The sequence below is a fragment of the Schistocerca gregaria genome, chromosome 1, assembly GCF_023897955.1.
Source record: "Schistocerca gregaria isolate iqSchGreg1 chromosome 1, iqSchGreg1.2, whole genome shotgun sequence".
In the NCBI taxonomy this organism is placed as follows: domain Eukaryota; kingdom Metazoa; phylum Arthropoda; class Insecta; order Orthoptera; family Acrididae; genus Schistocerca; species Schistocerca gregaria.
The window spans coordinates 1,186,275,375-1,186,290,589 of NC_064920.1; the positions used below are offsets into that span (position 1 = coordinate 1,186,275,375).

At 38.2% G+C, this 15,215-nt stretch overlaps 1 protein-coding gene across 1 annotated transcript in view; it reads left to right on the top strand.

The window, feature by feature from the left end:
* Positions 1-13,985, top strand: part of LOC126284516 (Down syndrome cell adhesion molecule-like protein Dscam2) — a 1,260,408-nt gene extending 1,246,423 nt beyond the window's left edge. The window contains exons 36-38 of the mRNA XM_049983498.1: positions 5,000-5,120; positions 6,768-6,908; positions 13,235-13,985. Coding sequence (XP_049839455.1) covers positions 5,000-5,120; positions 6,768-6,908; positions 13,235-13,286 — 314 coding nt within the window. The 3' untranslated portion in view covers positions 13,287-13,985. The remainder of the gene's footprint in view (positions 1-4,999; positions 5,121-6,767; positions 6,909-13,234) is intronic.
* The last annotated feature ends 1,230 nt before the right edge of the window (positions 13,986-15,215 follow it).

Sequence of the window (15,215 nt, forward strand, 5' to 3'; positions counted from 1 at the left end):
ATCATCATTTAATCATACAGTAAAGCTGCATGTCCTCGGGATAAATTACGGCTGTAGTTTCCCCTTGCTTTCAGCCGTTCGCAGTACCAGCACAGCTAGGCCGTTTTGGTTAATGTTGCAAGGCCAGATCAGTCAATCATCCAGACTGTTGCCCCTGCAACTACTGAAAAGGCTGCTGCCCCTCTTCAGGAACCACATGTTTGTCTGGCCTCTCAACAGACACCCCTCCGTTATGGTTGCACCTACGGTACGGCCATCTGTATCGCTGAGGCACGCAAGCCTCCCCACCAACGGCAAGGTCCATGGTTCATGGGGGGGAAAAATATGGCTTATCTTTCATAATCACAAATTCCCTCTTATGGAGAGGCTTGACTTAATTCCTTTTACTCCAATGTGGAGTGTAGTGCACATATTAGAGTTCTCCATCTGACCCTGTTCGTTGCCAACTTCTTAATGTTACTCCAGGAGTGGCCAACAGCTGCCACCTCAGCTTCAACAGTCCTGCGCCAGGTCGACCTCAGTCTGCCTCTCCTCCTTGCTCCTTGTGGGTTCTATTCTAGATCCTGCTTTGGAATATGTTGCAGGCCTCTTCTCAGCGAGTGTCCAATCCATCTCCATTTCCTTTCTTAGATGATTATCTTGGCTTTCTGTTGTTGGGTGCATTGCCATAGTTCTTGGTTTGAGGTACATTTGGCCAGTGTAATCCCAGTATAGCCCTCAAACATTTATTGATGAAGGTTTGTACTCTTGTTCCAATTTGTGCGGTCACCTTCCTCATCTCACATCTGTAAAAGAGAACAGACTTTACATTTGAGTCAGAGATTTTAAGCTATACCTTCAACAGTATTTCACAAGATGTCCAAACTGGTCACAGCTGGGCAAAGGCCCCTTTTGCCTTTTTGATCCTACTTTCAACATCTTCTGTCGCCACTCCATTTTTGGAAACCATACTTTGCAGATAACAAAAGCTCTCCACCTGCTCAGTCTGCTCTTCTTTCATGGCTAGTCCATTCTTGTTCTCACTGTTTATCCTAAGCTCTTTATTTTTAGCCATGTGTATTTTTAGTCCCATTTTCTGAGCTTCTGTTTCCAATTCCTCAAGCTTCTCATTAATATCCTTGAAAGTGTGTTACAGAAGGCAGATGTCAACCGCAAAGCCCAGGTTCTCAAGGTGATGGTATAGAGTCCACTGTATACCTCTCCTTTCCTCTCGGGTTACCTCCTTCATCACACCATCTAGTGTCATCAAAAACAGCAGTGGTGAAAGCAAACAACCCTGCCTTACTTTGGAACTTAAAATGAATGGTTCTGAGAGATTTCTATCACATTTCAACTGGCAAGTATATTCTCTGTACATCATCTTCACGATACTGATTATCTTTGGAGGTACTCCATAAGCCTGCATTGTTTTCCAGATGGCTTCACACTGCCAAAGGCTTTTTCAAAGTCAGCAAAAGCCAGATACAAAGGAGACCAGTATTCCATGGATTGCTCAGTAATGATCCTCAAGGTGTTAATTTGGTCTGTGCATGATCTGCTTTCTCTGAAACCAGCCTGTTCTTTCCTGACCTTACTCTGAGACAGTTTCAAACAATCCTTGAAAATACTTTACTGTATATTGACAAAAGTGTGATGCCATACCAGTTGTTGCACTTTTTCAGGTCTCCTTTCTGGGCATCTTGATAAGGATTCCTTTCCTCCATTCTTCTGGGATGGTTTCTGTGTCCCAGTTTTCTTGGAACAGGGGCAGTAACATATCTTCTGTTACTTCATTGTCTAACTTGAGCATTTCCACCACCACGCTGTTTACATCAGGTCCCTTTTTATTCTTGCAGCTTTTAAGAGCTTGATAATTTTGCTCTTGCTGAGAGGTTGAGTATTGATTTGCAGTGCCGGCACTTCTTGTTAATCTAGTTCCTCCTGCTCTTGTTCTTCTTGATGAATCAGGGTCATATTAAAAACCTCATTAAAATATTCCTTCCATTGCTTCAGCTGCTCCTCAGTGTTGGTCAACAGTGCACCCTCTTTCAACTTCACTGGCTTACTTTTGTTAAAGGTTTTCTTGGACAGCTGTTTGGTGATATTATATAGCTCTTTTGAATCGCCCCTTTCTGGTACCTCTTGAGCTCTTTTTGCAAGCTGTTCTACCCGATTTATTCTATCAGATCAAGTGCTTCTCTTCACTTGCTGATGAACTTCATTGTACCTTGCCCTAAGGTGTGGTTTTTCTTCATCGTCCCTACACTGGTTGATCTTCTTCCTTCAGTTTTCAGATCAGATATCCATGGCTTCCTTCTGGTGTCCTAGAGTCCTAATACCTTCTCACTGGAATTTAGGAAGGTTTTCTTGATTTTTTTTCCACTTCCTCTCCACTTGTGTACTTGCCTCTTCCTCACTTTGATCCTCCACCCCAACTGAGTATATCGGTTTTTCAACTCCAGCCAAACTCTTTTCTAATGTCCTTGTTCTGAAGTTTTCTAATATTGAATCTTTTCTGCCTGCAAGTTGCATCTTGATGACCAGTAGCAGCAATCTTTAACCCTACTTCAGGTATTACAAGATGGTGTTCATTTCTACAGTCAACATCTCTTCTGTTCTGGGCATCAAGAAGGGAATGTCTCCACATCTGACTAATTGCAAAATGATCGATCTGACTTTGTGTCTTGCCATCTGGTGAGAGCCATGTTATTTTATAGCAGAGTTTGTGTGGGAACACCAATCCTCCAATAACCAGCCTGTTGTTAAGGCACATATCAATAAAATACCCTCCGCTGTCATTTTGGACTCCAGAACCGTGTTTTCCCATAACTTTCTCTAACCCTTCATTTTCACAGCCAATCTTGCCATTGAGGTCTCCCATCACAATTTTTATGTCTTTGTTCTTGCTCCTGGCTAGAACCTCTCCCAATTGTCCATAGAAGTTATACTTTTCTTGAGTGTCTGCTTCTTCTGTGGGTGCATAACACTGCACAGGATATTTTTTTTTCTGACTCAGGTCTTGAATTGATCCGTAATAATCTGATCTGAGAGTGACTTCCACTCTAATAAGCATCTCCTTGCTTCTCTTGTCAGTAGTATACCCACTCAATTTTCATGGTCTTCTCTTTCCCCTTCCCCTGAATACAGAAGTGTCTTCCCATCTCTCAACCTGAATTCCCCAAAACCATTCCATCATGTTTTGCTCAGTCCAGGTATAGCTAGTTTGTATCGTTCCATCTCCCTGGAGACTTGTTCCAGCTTTCTGCCCTCAAACATTGTTTTTACATTCCAAAACCCCACTCTTGTCCTTGTTTTCAAGCCAAAGGTCATCAACGAGGTGTCTGTCCAGTTTGCTCTCTTATATGTTTTAGTAACAGTATAATTTTTATGAGGTGAGGTTGTTAGCCCCACACCCAACCCTCAAACTGGAGGACCAGGATTTGTATTAGATTTACTCCACTAGGGAAGCTGGCTTCACTATGCCTCTAGAGCCCTCCCTATCCTATGTTGTGGGACACACTTTGTCTGGCTCCTCAGTCAAGATTAATCTGGCTTGAGTGACCCTGCCAGTAGCTACACTACCACCGGCACAGCTCTTGACTTCACAGAAACACGCAAGCCCTCCCACTCGGCACTGAAGGTGTGTACTTCAAGGCGGTGTCCCCTGGGAGGGTCATGGAGCGAGCTGAGGAAAATAAATTGCCAAAAAAATATTATAGCTTTCATAACAAGTTCCCTCTTCAGGAACAGAGAAGAGGAAGTTGTTTCGGAAGGTAGGAAAAGTGAAGTAGGCCAGTCAAAAGCTAGGTTGATAAGGTTATGAGGGAATTGAGGAAATTCCACATTTCAGTGTTTAATTTTCATTAATTCATAAAGAAAAGAGCATAAAAGCAGTTGAACAGCTAACTTTGGAGCTCCCCCTTGAAACAGTAGCTTCAATGATGCCTTGCCCACCTCCATTTTTTGTATCCCTTTAAATGATATCACAATCAGAAAGGTCAAGAAATATCATCTTCTTGTGCAAAATCTTTGTCTACAACCAGCAACCAGGTGGATGATGTAATTGTGAAGCCTAATCCACTTAGTATGGTGACTTACCATTTTCAGTCCATCTTCAGTCTCCAGTTACTTGCTAGTAAAAATCGCAAGCAGTTCTCAATTCTTATGTAGTCCCAAGCTCACATAAGTAGAGATATCCTCTAACAATATGCACAGTCTTCATGAGCTAGTTTCCAGTGATAAACCTCTCTCATTTGCAGTATGTCATTCACAGTTTTTGTCTACTTCATTTCATTAATCTGCACTATATCATACTCCACCTATCTACCTTCATTTTCATATTTCTAGTTTGTTGACCACATTGTAACTTCTGGGTTTTGACAGTGCAGAAAATCCAAGACACATTGATTAACAGACATTGAATGATGTAAACTACACTTTTAATATGTATCTACGTTAGTACAGCCACTTTTCATTAGTCTATTCAAAAAGAAAGGGAGAAAATGCTACATTGTACAAAGTGCCCAATACCTATTCCAATTGTAATTAAGTGCAAGTTTTGCTATCTTGGTTTCATGAGTATATTGAAGCAAATAAACGTTTTCTATTAGTGAAATAATAAACACTGCTAAAACATGGAATAAAAACTATTATCTGCCACAAACATCTCAATTATTTTAAGACTGTGAATGGGGAATTAGTGAACAATGTGTAGTATAAGCATTGAAAGTGAAAGCAATAGCTTTCCTTTTGCAGTTCTACTTCCTTGTTTGGGTTTAATCAATTACCTTTCAATGAAAATTCAAATTTCTAATAATTCCAGATGCAGTGGAAAATGTTTTTGTATAGTTTTCAGAAGGCCTCGAGCCCTTCAGTGCATATGTAATGATTGTTGTGTCAGTACAGTTTTTGCAAGCTAATGTGTACTGTAGGCCTAAAGTTGATGCACGTGTAGCAGTGCTTAGAAGCTAATACTTTGCTTATTATGAGGCACATGTTTACTAAATTAAATATTTTACAGAAATTTATCGCCTTGACTCAAGTACTGAATCAAATGAGACTTCACCTGTTCCCCACAGAAGACATACTCCTCAGCATTATTCTGTCTGCAGCAGCAAGAGAGGAAAGCAGTCGCTCGCCAGGTAGTCAAGGTTTGTTTCTAGAAATTGTATACAACTTCATGCTATTCTTACAAAGAAAATTCTGTCTATCAGGTACTTTTTCTTAGTTTGATAGAAATGAAAAAGCCAGACTTAGTTTCTTCATTAAAAATACAAGATAGAAACTACATTAGAGGGCAGTATTCACTTTGGTGGATGAAACTTACTGCAATTGTTGTGATCCATCTGCAGAAGTTAGGTGCCTTCTGGCACAGAGGGTCACAATTGCTATTCCAGCCTACTTCCTGCTGCAAATACCTCAATTTTCACCAGATAGCATATCCTAAATTTGTAATCTTGAATCATACCCAGCTGTCATGAGTCATGGGGAGACCTCAGAACAGTCGGGTCCTTCTCACCTTGAGGGCCTTAGTGACCTGCACTTCCTTTTTAGCCATTTCCTATCTGTCCATCTCTCCAAGGAGGGAACTGTTAGTTCCAAAGCTACAACTGTGAATGTACTTTTCTGTATCTCCGTTGGCATTTATGTTGCTCTTCATTGATTGCTGTTCTGGATACTTCCCATGTTTCATTCTCTCATAACAAACATATTCGAATTACTTTCCCTGTACATTTCTTTCTCTCGAATTATATTTTATTTGCAAATCTGCCACTCTTGTGTGATTCTGCTACTTGATTCTTATTCACCATTTATTTTGTTTCTTGTTTTGTTGGCAGCAATGTTCGATTGTCAATATTTCAGTTATTTTTTCTAGGACTGTTGGTACAGAAGTTGTTAAATTCTCAAAGAGACAGGTGGGTTGGTAAGTTCTTACTTTCAGGAGGATTAGCTCTAAGTACTGGAGTTGATTTTTAAATAATCCAGTGGTCTCTTGAATACCAGGTATATCCAGAGAGAAAATATTTTGTTCAAGTAAAGCTTCAAGTCCATTGTTTTCAATCAATGTTACAATTACATTAAGTTTCTCCTCCTAGCACCAATACTGAGAGTTTTACATAATGAAGATCCCTGCTGTCTCTCTGAATGTGGCAGTAAATTCTATTTTATACATTGTTTTGTAGGAATAATGTAATACCATTACAATATATCTCTTGAATCTTTATTATTGAGCAGTCATTGCAATAATTTTTATTTTATGTAATAATTGTGTGACCCCTAAGCGAGGCCTGATGGGAGGTAGAATGTGTTTCAAAAAAATTTTGACAGTTTGGTAGTTCTTTCAAAACAACAGTTATAATACAAGTTCCATATTTGCCAAGAATTAGAGATAATTATCAAGAAATCAACAAGCAAAAACCCATGATACATATCATTTTGAGATTTGGTGCATTGTTTTTATGGTATTAAGTTCAGAAGCATGAGACAGGCCCATAGATCGTGTATAACCATAGTCTGATAAAGAGTAGAGCTTTCAAGAAGCTATTTACTACTCACTGTTTCCATGAAATTTGGAATTTACTCTACTATGTACTTTACTCTACTATGTACAACCAAATCTCTTGTCTTTCTCTCTCTCTTTTTAAAATGTGTAACATTCTCAGTTAAGAAAGAAAGAAATATCAAATTGTCTTATATTCAGAAGGGTAGTGTTACTGTGGTTTTTTCCCTCATTTCACATTGATCTAAGAATACTTTTAATCAGCTGGACAATTCTTGTTATTCTACAGCCCAGAATCTAGTTCTGCTGAAGATGAAGCCAGCTTCTCCAGTTATCAATTACAGCCCCCATCTGGATTCTCAGATAACCAAGAACTGAGTGAGGCTGAATGTGATCGAGATACAAGCCAGCTTGATAAGCTGCTTGCAAGGTATGTATAGTATGAATACATTGCTTAGTAATAAAAAGCACAATGTGTGGCAATATCTGAGTGGTTTAAAGGTCTGAATAAGAAAACTACATGGATAACAAAAAACCTACACAAAAACTTTTGTCAGAAGAGAGGAAACAAGGAATTCCACAGAAGTGTGACTGTAGTTTTCAAACAGCGGCTTAAAAATTAAGGTGCACCTTATAGTCCATAGCATCTTATAATTCATAAAATATGCTGACTAATTTGTCGGGGGCTTTAAAGATTGTTGCCAAATTATGAATGTGACCTCCTTTCTGATCAGACCCAGCTTTTCTAACTGTATTGCATTTAGGAGCTCTTAAGATGTGAAACAAGTAAATTTTTTAATAGTTCTTTCAAAAGTTGGTTGTTTGCTTAAAAGAAAATAAGATAGGGCAACGTATGTACATTTGCAAAGTGTGCAATACTAAAATAATAATAATTAACTTGAGACTTTGGAATTTCAAGGTAGTCTGTCCACCAGAAAAAAAAGCCAGCTATGAGACATGAAAGTGTAAAGAAACAATGTTGGGGAATATGGAATGTAGTAACCAACTTGATCAGATTGTTCACTGATATTTGTTGTGTTTTAATATCATGAACCAGTGGTCCCTAGTAGTTTCTTCAGAATCAGAAAATTTATTGATCTTTCAGCGTTTTTCATTCAGTTGATCTTGTATAGTATAGATACAAATTTAATACAATAATAACGGTACTTACATATTTGTGCACAGAAACTGAAGTGGTTATATAACAATTAGTGGGAGGTTTTGTATGGAAAGTACCTTTTATAGTGGCTATTTATAATATTTTGGAATAATTTTTGAGTTGAACACAATTTTTTGCATTTTAGTGGACTTTACAATACTTGGTTAAATTTATTTAATGGTACTGAATGGGCTGAGTGTTGCAAGTTGTTGAAAAGGTTTATACCAAAACATTTGTTACAGGTATTTTTAAGTTCCATGGATCTCTCACTACGATGTGGAACCACTCAATTTTGCAGTTATAATTGTGTTCAATCTCTCTTGCACTCTTTGGAATAATGACAATGTTATGAAAATGATAATTGCTACTCACCATATGTGGAGAGGTTGAGTCACAGACAGACACAACAAAAAGGCTGCAAGACAACTTAGCTTTCGGCCAAAAGGCCCTCTTCTGGACTAGACACATGTTACAAAAAGAAGTGACAAAAGTCATGGGATACCTTCTAATACTGTGTCGGACCTCCTTTTGCCTCCAGCATAGTGAAGCAGCTCACTGTGGCATAGACTTAACAACTCGTTGGAAGTCCCCTAAAGAAATATTGAGCCGTGCTGCCGCTATAGCCATCCACAATTGTAAAAGTGTTGCCGATGCAGGATTTTGTGCGTGAACTGACCTCTTGATCATGTCTCACAAATGTTCGATGGGATTAATGTTGGGCAATCTGGATCACCAAATCACTGTCCAGAATATTCTTCAAAGCAATCATGACATGGAGCATTATCATCCATAAAACTTCCATTGTTCTTTGGGAACATGAAGTCCATGAATGGCTGCAAATGGTCTTGAAGTAGCTGAGCATAACCATTTCCAGTCAATCTGGTTCAATTGGACCAGAGGACCCAGTCCATTCCATGTAAACACAGCTCACACCATTATGGAGCCACCACCAGCTTGCACAATGCCTTGTTGACAACTTGGGTCCATGGGGTCACGATGTATGCACCACATTTGAACCCTACCATCAGCTCTTACCAACTGAAATCACCACACTTGAACCCTACCTTCAGCTCTTACCAACTGAAATCAAGACTTGTAAGACCAGGTCATGGTTTTCCAGTCATCCAGGATCCAATTAGTATGGTCACAAGGAGAGGCACTACAGGTGATGTCGTGCTGTTAGCAAAGGCACTTGCGTCAGTCGTCTACTGTCATAGCCCATTAAAGTCTGATTTTGCTGTACTGCCGTAACGGATATGTTCATCGTATGTCCGACATTTATTTCTGCAGTTATTTCACACAGTATTACTTGTCTGTTAGCACTGACAACTCTGTGCAAACGCTGCTCTTGGTCATTATGTGAAGGCTGCCAGCCACCTGTTTTATTCAAGATGAGAGGTAATTGATACTGTGGATCATAGAATATTGATTTCCATAACAATTTTCGCAATGAAATGTCCCATGTCTCTAGCTCCAACTACCATTATGCGTTCAAAGTCTGTTAATCCCAGCCGTACAGCCTTAATCTTGTTGGACACCTTTTCACATGTATCACCTGGAAAAATAACAATTCAACTAACACACTGCCCTTTTATACCTTGTTTACGTAATACTAATGCCACCTGTATATGTGCATATCACTATCCCATGACTTTTGTCACATCAGTGTACTATTATTATATGTTATGGCCTAGAGAGACTCTCGAGGAAGATATGTTCTGCAAGTTGCTGTTTGTTGCGTTTTTACAACTATCTGTATTGTCTGTAGCACATACATTAAGAACTTTGTGTGTACAAACTAGATGTTATCATTATATTGAGAGATTGAATAATGGTTTCTGAAGAACACTGGCTGCTGTTACTAACATAACCTCCAACTGCTTCCTTCTGCCATCTGAAAATGCTCTTTGTTCCTAAGAAATTTCCCTCTATACTGCTGATGAGAGTGGAAGAAAGCAGAGTGAGAGTGCAGTAACAATTGTATGCTCACATAATTCTTAATTTTTTTATGGTTAGAAACATACCAGTAAGTTTACAGTGAAGGTAATTTGGACATCCTACCCTACAGAACCTTTAATCACTAGTCTCATGGGACCCCCACCCCCCTCCTATTATCCTATTGATTAAAGATAATTCTTCTGTTTTTCACTGGTGAATGCAAAGATGATTGGCCTGGCTCCAGTGATTAGTTACTTGCATCATTTCTCTGTTGTCATTTAGAAAAGCTTATAAATTAACTCCTGCTGTTATTAGTGTTATGTCATTAGCATATAGTGCATTCATATATGGTATATAATATCAAAAAGTGTAGACAAAATAGGGCACATCCAAGAAGACTGATATTGAACACTTCCTCCACTAAAATCCCAATATCCATGAGTGATCTGAGGATGAATAAAATTACCATTATTACTTATCTCTATATACAAAAGGAAATGTCCTAACTAATTCATTGACTCCTCATCACAGAGCCCAAACTGCTAAGGATGGAAACTTTAGAGGGTGTTGATCTTATACTGTCAGCATCTTTTGAGAAGAGAGTTTCGAAATTCCTCCCCTATGTTGGTGAAATAAGGGGAGAAATTTTTTATGGGAATATTTCATTATGAAAGCATTTTTGAAGCTTGATTCATGAAAATTTGTATTTGGCTTCTTGGTTAGAAATAAAAAGATATATATGTGTTTTGTGTTTTTGTAAATTCAACCCCTAAATGGGTGAAACGGTCTGAAATTTTTATGAAAGTATTTCTTCATATTAAAACATTTTCAGAACTAAATCTATAAAAATTAGTATTTGACTTCTTGGTTAGAGACAAAGAAATATATGTTAAGGTATGAAAGTTTCTATGGATATATCACTGCAAGAACTCAAAAGGCACGATTAAGAAAAATCTCAGCCTCCAGCTACCTGAGTCTGAAGCACATTCACAAAGGACCCTGCTTCTATGGCCTTAATTAGTGTGAAAAGTTTAGAAGGTATTGCAATTTCTGAACTAAATAAAAAAATGTATTTAATGGTCACCAAGACAAATTGAATTCGTCAGAATTGCATAGAAAAAGAAAAGGATACTAGTACATTAATTTTTCAGTTGTTGTTGTTGTGTTGTTGTGGTCTTCAGTCCTGAGACTGGTTCGATGCAGCTCTCCATGCGACTCTAACCTGTGCAAGCTTCTTCATGTCCCAGTACCTACTGCAATCTACATCCTTCTCAATCTGCTTAGTGTATTCATCTCTTGGTCTCCCTCTACAATTTTTACCCTCCACACTGCCCTCCAATACTAAATTGGTGCTCCCTTGATGCCTCAGAACATGTCCTACCAACCAATCCCTTCTTCTGGTCAAGTTGTGCCACAAACTTCTCTTCCCCCCAATCCTATTCAGTACTTCCTCATTAGTTATGTGATCTACCCATCTCATCTTCAGCATTCTTCTGTAGCACCACATTTCGAAAGCTTCTATTCTCTTCTTGTCCAAACTATTTATCGTCCATGTTTCACTTCCATACATGGCTACACTCCATAGAAATGCTTTCAGAAAAGACTTCCTGACAGTTAAATCAATACTTGATGTTAACAGATTTCTCTTCTTCAGAAACACTTTCCTTGCCATTGCCAGTCTACATTTTAATATCCTCTCTACTTCGACCATCATCAGTTATTTTGCTCCCCAAATAGCAAAACTCTTTTACTACTTTAAGTGTCTCATTTCCTAATCTAATTCCCTCAGGCATCACCCAACTTAATTTGTCTACATTCCATTATCCTTGTTTTGCTTTTGTTGATGTTCATCTTATACCCTCCTTTCAAGACACTATCCATTCCGTTCAACTGCTCTTCAAAGTCCTTTGCCGTCTCTGACAGAATTACTATGTCATCGGCGAACCTCAAAGTTTTTATTTCTTCTCCATGGATTTTAATACCTACTCCAAATTTTTCTTTTGTTTTCTTTACTGCTTGCTCAATATACAGATTGAATAATATCGGGGAGAAGCTACAACCCTGTCTTAGTCCCTTCCCAACCACTGCTTCCCTTTCATGTCCCTCTGCTCTTATAACTGCCATCTGGTTTCTGTACAAATTGTAAATAGCCTTTCGCTCCCTGTATTTTACCCCTGCCACCTTCAGAATTTGAAAGAGAGTATTCCAGTCAACATTGTCAAAAGCTTTCTCTAAGTCTACAAATGCTAGAAATGTAGGTTTGCCTTTCCTTAATCTTTCTTCTAAGATAAGTCGTAAGGTCAGTATTGCCTCACATGTTCCAGTATTTCTACGGAATCCAAACTGATCTTCCCCGAGGTTGGCTTCTACCAGTTTTTCCATTCGCTTGTAAAGAATTAGTGTTAGTATTTTGCAGCTGTGGCTTATTAAACTGATAGTTTGGTAATTTTCACATCTGTCAATGCCTGCTTTCTTTGGGATTGGAATTATTATATTCTTCTTGAAGTCTGAGGATATTTTGCCTGTTTCATACATCTTGCTCACAGATGGTAGAGTTTTGTCAAGACTGGCTCTCCCAAGGCCGTCTGTAGTTCCAATGGAATGTTGTCTACTCCCGGGGCTTTGTTTCGACTCAGGTCTTTCAGTGCTCTGTCAAACTCTTCACGCAGTATCACATCTCCCATTTCATCTTCATCTACATCTCTTCCATTTCCATAATATTGTCCTCAAGAACGTCACCCCTGTATAGACCCTCAATATACTCCTTTCACCTTTCTGCTTTTCCTTCTTTGCTTAGAACTGGGTTTCCATCTGAGCTCTTGATATTCAAACAAGTGGTTCTCTTCTCTCCAAAGGTCTCTTTAATTTTCCTGTAGGCAGTATCTATCTTACCCCTAGTGAGATAAGCCTCTACATCCTTACATTTGTCCTCTAGCCATCCCTGCTTAGCCAATTTGCACTTCCTGTCGATCTCATTTTTGAGACGTTTGTATTCCTTTTTGCCTGCTTCACTTACTGCATTTTTGTCTTTTCTCCTTTCATCAATTAAATCCTGGAGCTAGTACAGTGTACAAAATATACATTGAAAATATAAGAGTTAATTTGGGCACCTTTTCTTTAGTGGAATTATTCATTTCCATTTTAATAATTTTCCATGTTACCCATAACTTCCAGAAAGTAAAATATATTCATAATATGCTGTGCACTTAGCAAATTCAGTACTATATTCATTCAATTTTCTCATTTTTACTATCCTTTCCTTGGCCTCATCAGTCTTATGTGATTTGTCATTTGGAATAATTAGTAATATCACATGTTCATTTTGTTGTTGAGTGCATCAGTGTTGTTATGGTGCTGCTTATTAGAGTCACAGCTGGACTTTTGCTAGCTACTGTGCACTTAACACAATCCATCAACTGTTTTAGCATTATCCAGTACAAAGTTTCTCACATTTTTCTTGCTAGCTTCACCTGGTAACTTTGTCAGATTAAATATATAGATTTGTAGCAAGGAAAATTATCTTCACAAATAATTTATTCCGAAAGCTAACAAGTTTTCTGTGTCTTTTGCGTATGCTTCTCAGTGACTCAGTGCTTCTGCTATTCAGCAAATGACCTCATTCGTTTGTAAATTTATAGGCTATTCTTCAACTGTTACAGGTTTAAACAACAAAAGGAAGAGGAGAGGCTTCAGTATACGATTCATGTCTGATCTTAACAAATGTTAAGGTAAAGTGCAGTTTAGGTAAAGTGCAAATGTGGACACAGTTATGTGATAAAACTTATAGCCTTTGCTGTTGTTGTGAAGTGTGGCTCTGCTATGAAACGAAAACTGCATTTTTCAAGAATCATGGATGGGTTAAGCTGGAACTGAAATACAGTCCATTCACATAAACACTTTCTTCCAGTTAACTAAAGGAACCAGAACAATGAAATATTCATAATACTTCACCTTTAACTGTGTATGGTATATATTATATATACTTCAATGAAATGCCAAATATTTTCTAATACATTATTTTTTGACACAAAGAAAGATGAATGTTTCCAGAATTTTATTTTATTAAAAAGAAAATGTGAACTTTGTCTGGAATATGTGGCATTCGAAGGGAGGTTTGAGACTTCAAGGTGCCAAATATTTTAGGACTACTTTATTATATACTTTCCAAAGACTGATGCATTGTACAGGTCAAAAGCTGTTGTGTGTTCAATTTTGTCTAATAACAAAGGAACAATTAATAAGCAAATAATCTTGTCAGTACACAGCTCCCCTGCACTTGTAGTAATGTAAATTCTGTATTGTCTACTGCTGCATGCATGTGAACCTAATATAAAGTTTCTACACAATTACATGAATAAATGTCTGTGCAGAGTGTCAGCTTTGGAAATAAAACAGATTTTTGAAACTTCACCATGTTGTTCTTATTGTTGTTCTGTTTTACACCTAACATGATATATTATTTTTCACTGACTGACTGGCTCCTTTTCCTCTAACAGTATTAATCCCATACTGAAAACAATTTTAGTCCAAAGTTATTGTGTGCAGTTGATTTGCAGTGTTGCTACATGTGCTGTGTTAAACTGTGGAGGGGAAAAATATTTGGACAGGCCAGGAAAACAGCTGGCGAATCCTGTGGATGCCTTAGGCAGATGGAGGGAATATTTTGAAGAGTTGCAAAACGTAGGTGAAAATATGATCAGTAATGTTTCAGATTTTGAGGTAGAAAGGGATAGGAATGATGATGGAAATAGGATCACATTTAAGGAAATGGAGAAAATGATCAATAGATTGCAGTGCAATAAAGCAGCTGGGGTGGATGAAATTAAGTCAGAACTCATCAAATACAGTGGTATGTCAGGTCTTAAATGGCTACACAGGATAACTGAATTGGCCTGGGAGTCGGGACAGGTTCCATCAGACTGGACAAAAGCAGTAATCACACCAATCTTTAAACATGGAAACAGAAAAGATTGTAACAACTACAGAGGTATCTCTTTAATCAGCATTGTGGGTAAAATCTTCTCAGGTACTGTTGAAAGGAAAGTGCGAGTATTAGTTGAGGACCAATTGGATGAAAATCAGTGTGGGTTTAGGCATCTTATAGGTTGTCAGGACCAGATCTTTAGCTTACGGCAAATAATGGAGAAGTGTTATGAGTGGAACAGGGAATTGTATCTATGCTTTATAGATCTAGAAAAGGCAAATGACCTGGTTCCTAGGAGGAAGTTATTGTCTGTTCTATGAGATTATAGAATAGGATGCAAACTTTTGCAAGCAATTAAAGGTCTTTACATGGATAGTCAGGCAGTAGTGAGAGTTGACGGTAAATTGAGTTCATGGTTCAGAGTAGTTTCAGGGGTAAGACAAGGCTGCAACCTGTCTCCACTGTTGTTCATATTATTTATGGATCATATGTTGAAAACAATAGACTGGCTGGGTGAGATTGAGATATGTGAACACAAAATAAGCAGTCTTGCATATGCAGATGACTTAGCTGTGATGGCAAATTCGATTGAGAGTTTGCAAAGTAATATTTCAGAGCTAGATCAGAAATGTGAGGACTATGGTATGATGATTAGCATCTCCAAAACGAAAGTAATGTCAGTGGGAAAGAAATATAAATGGATTGAGTGCCAAATA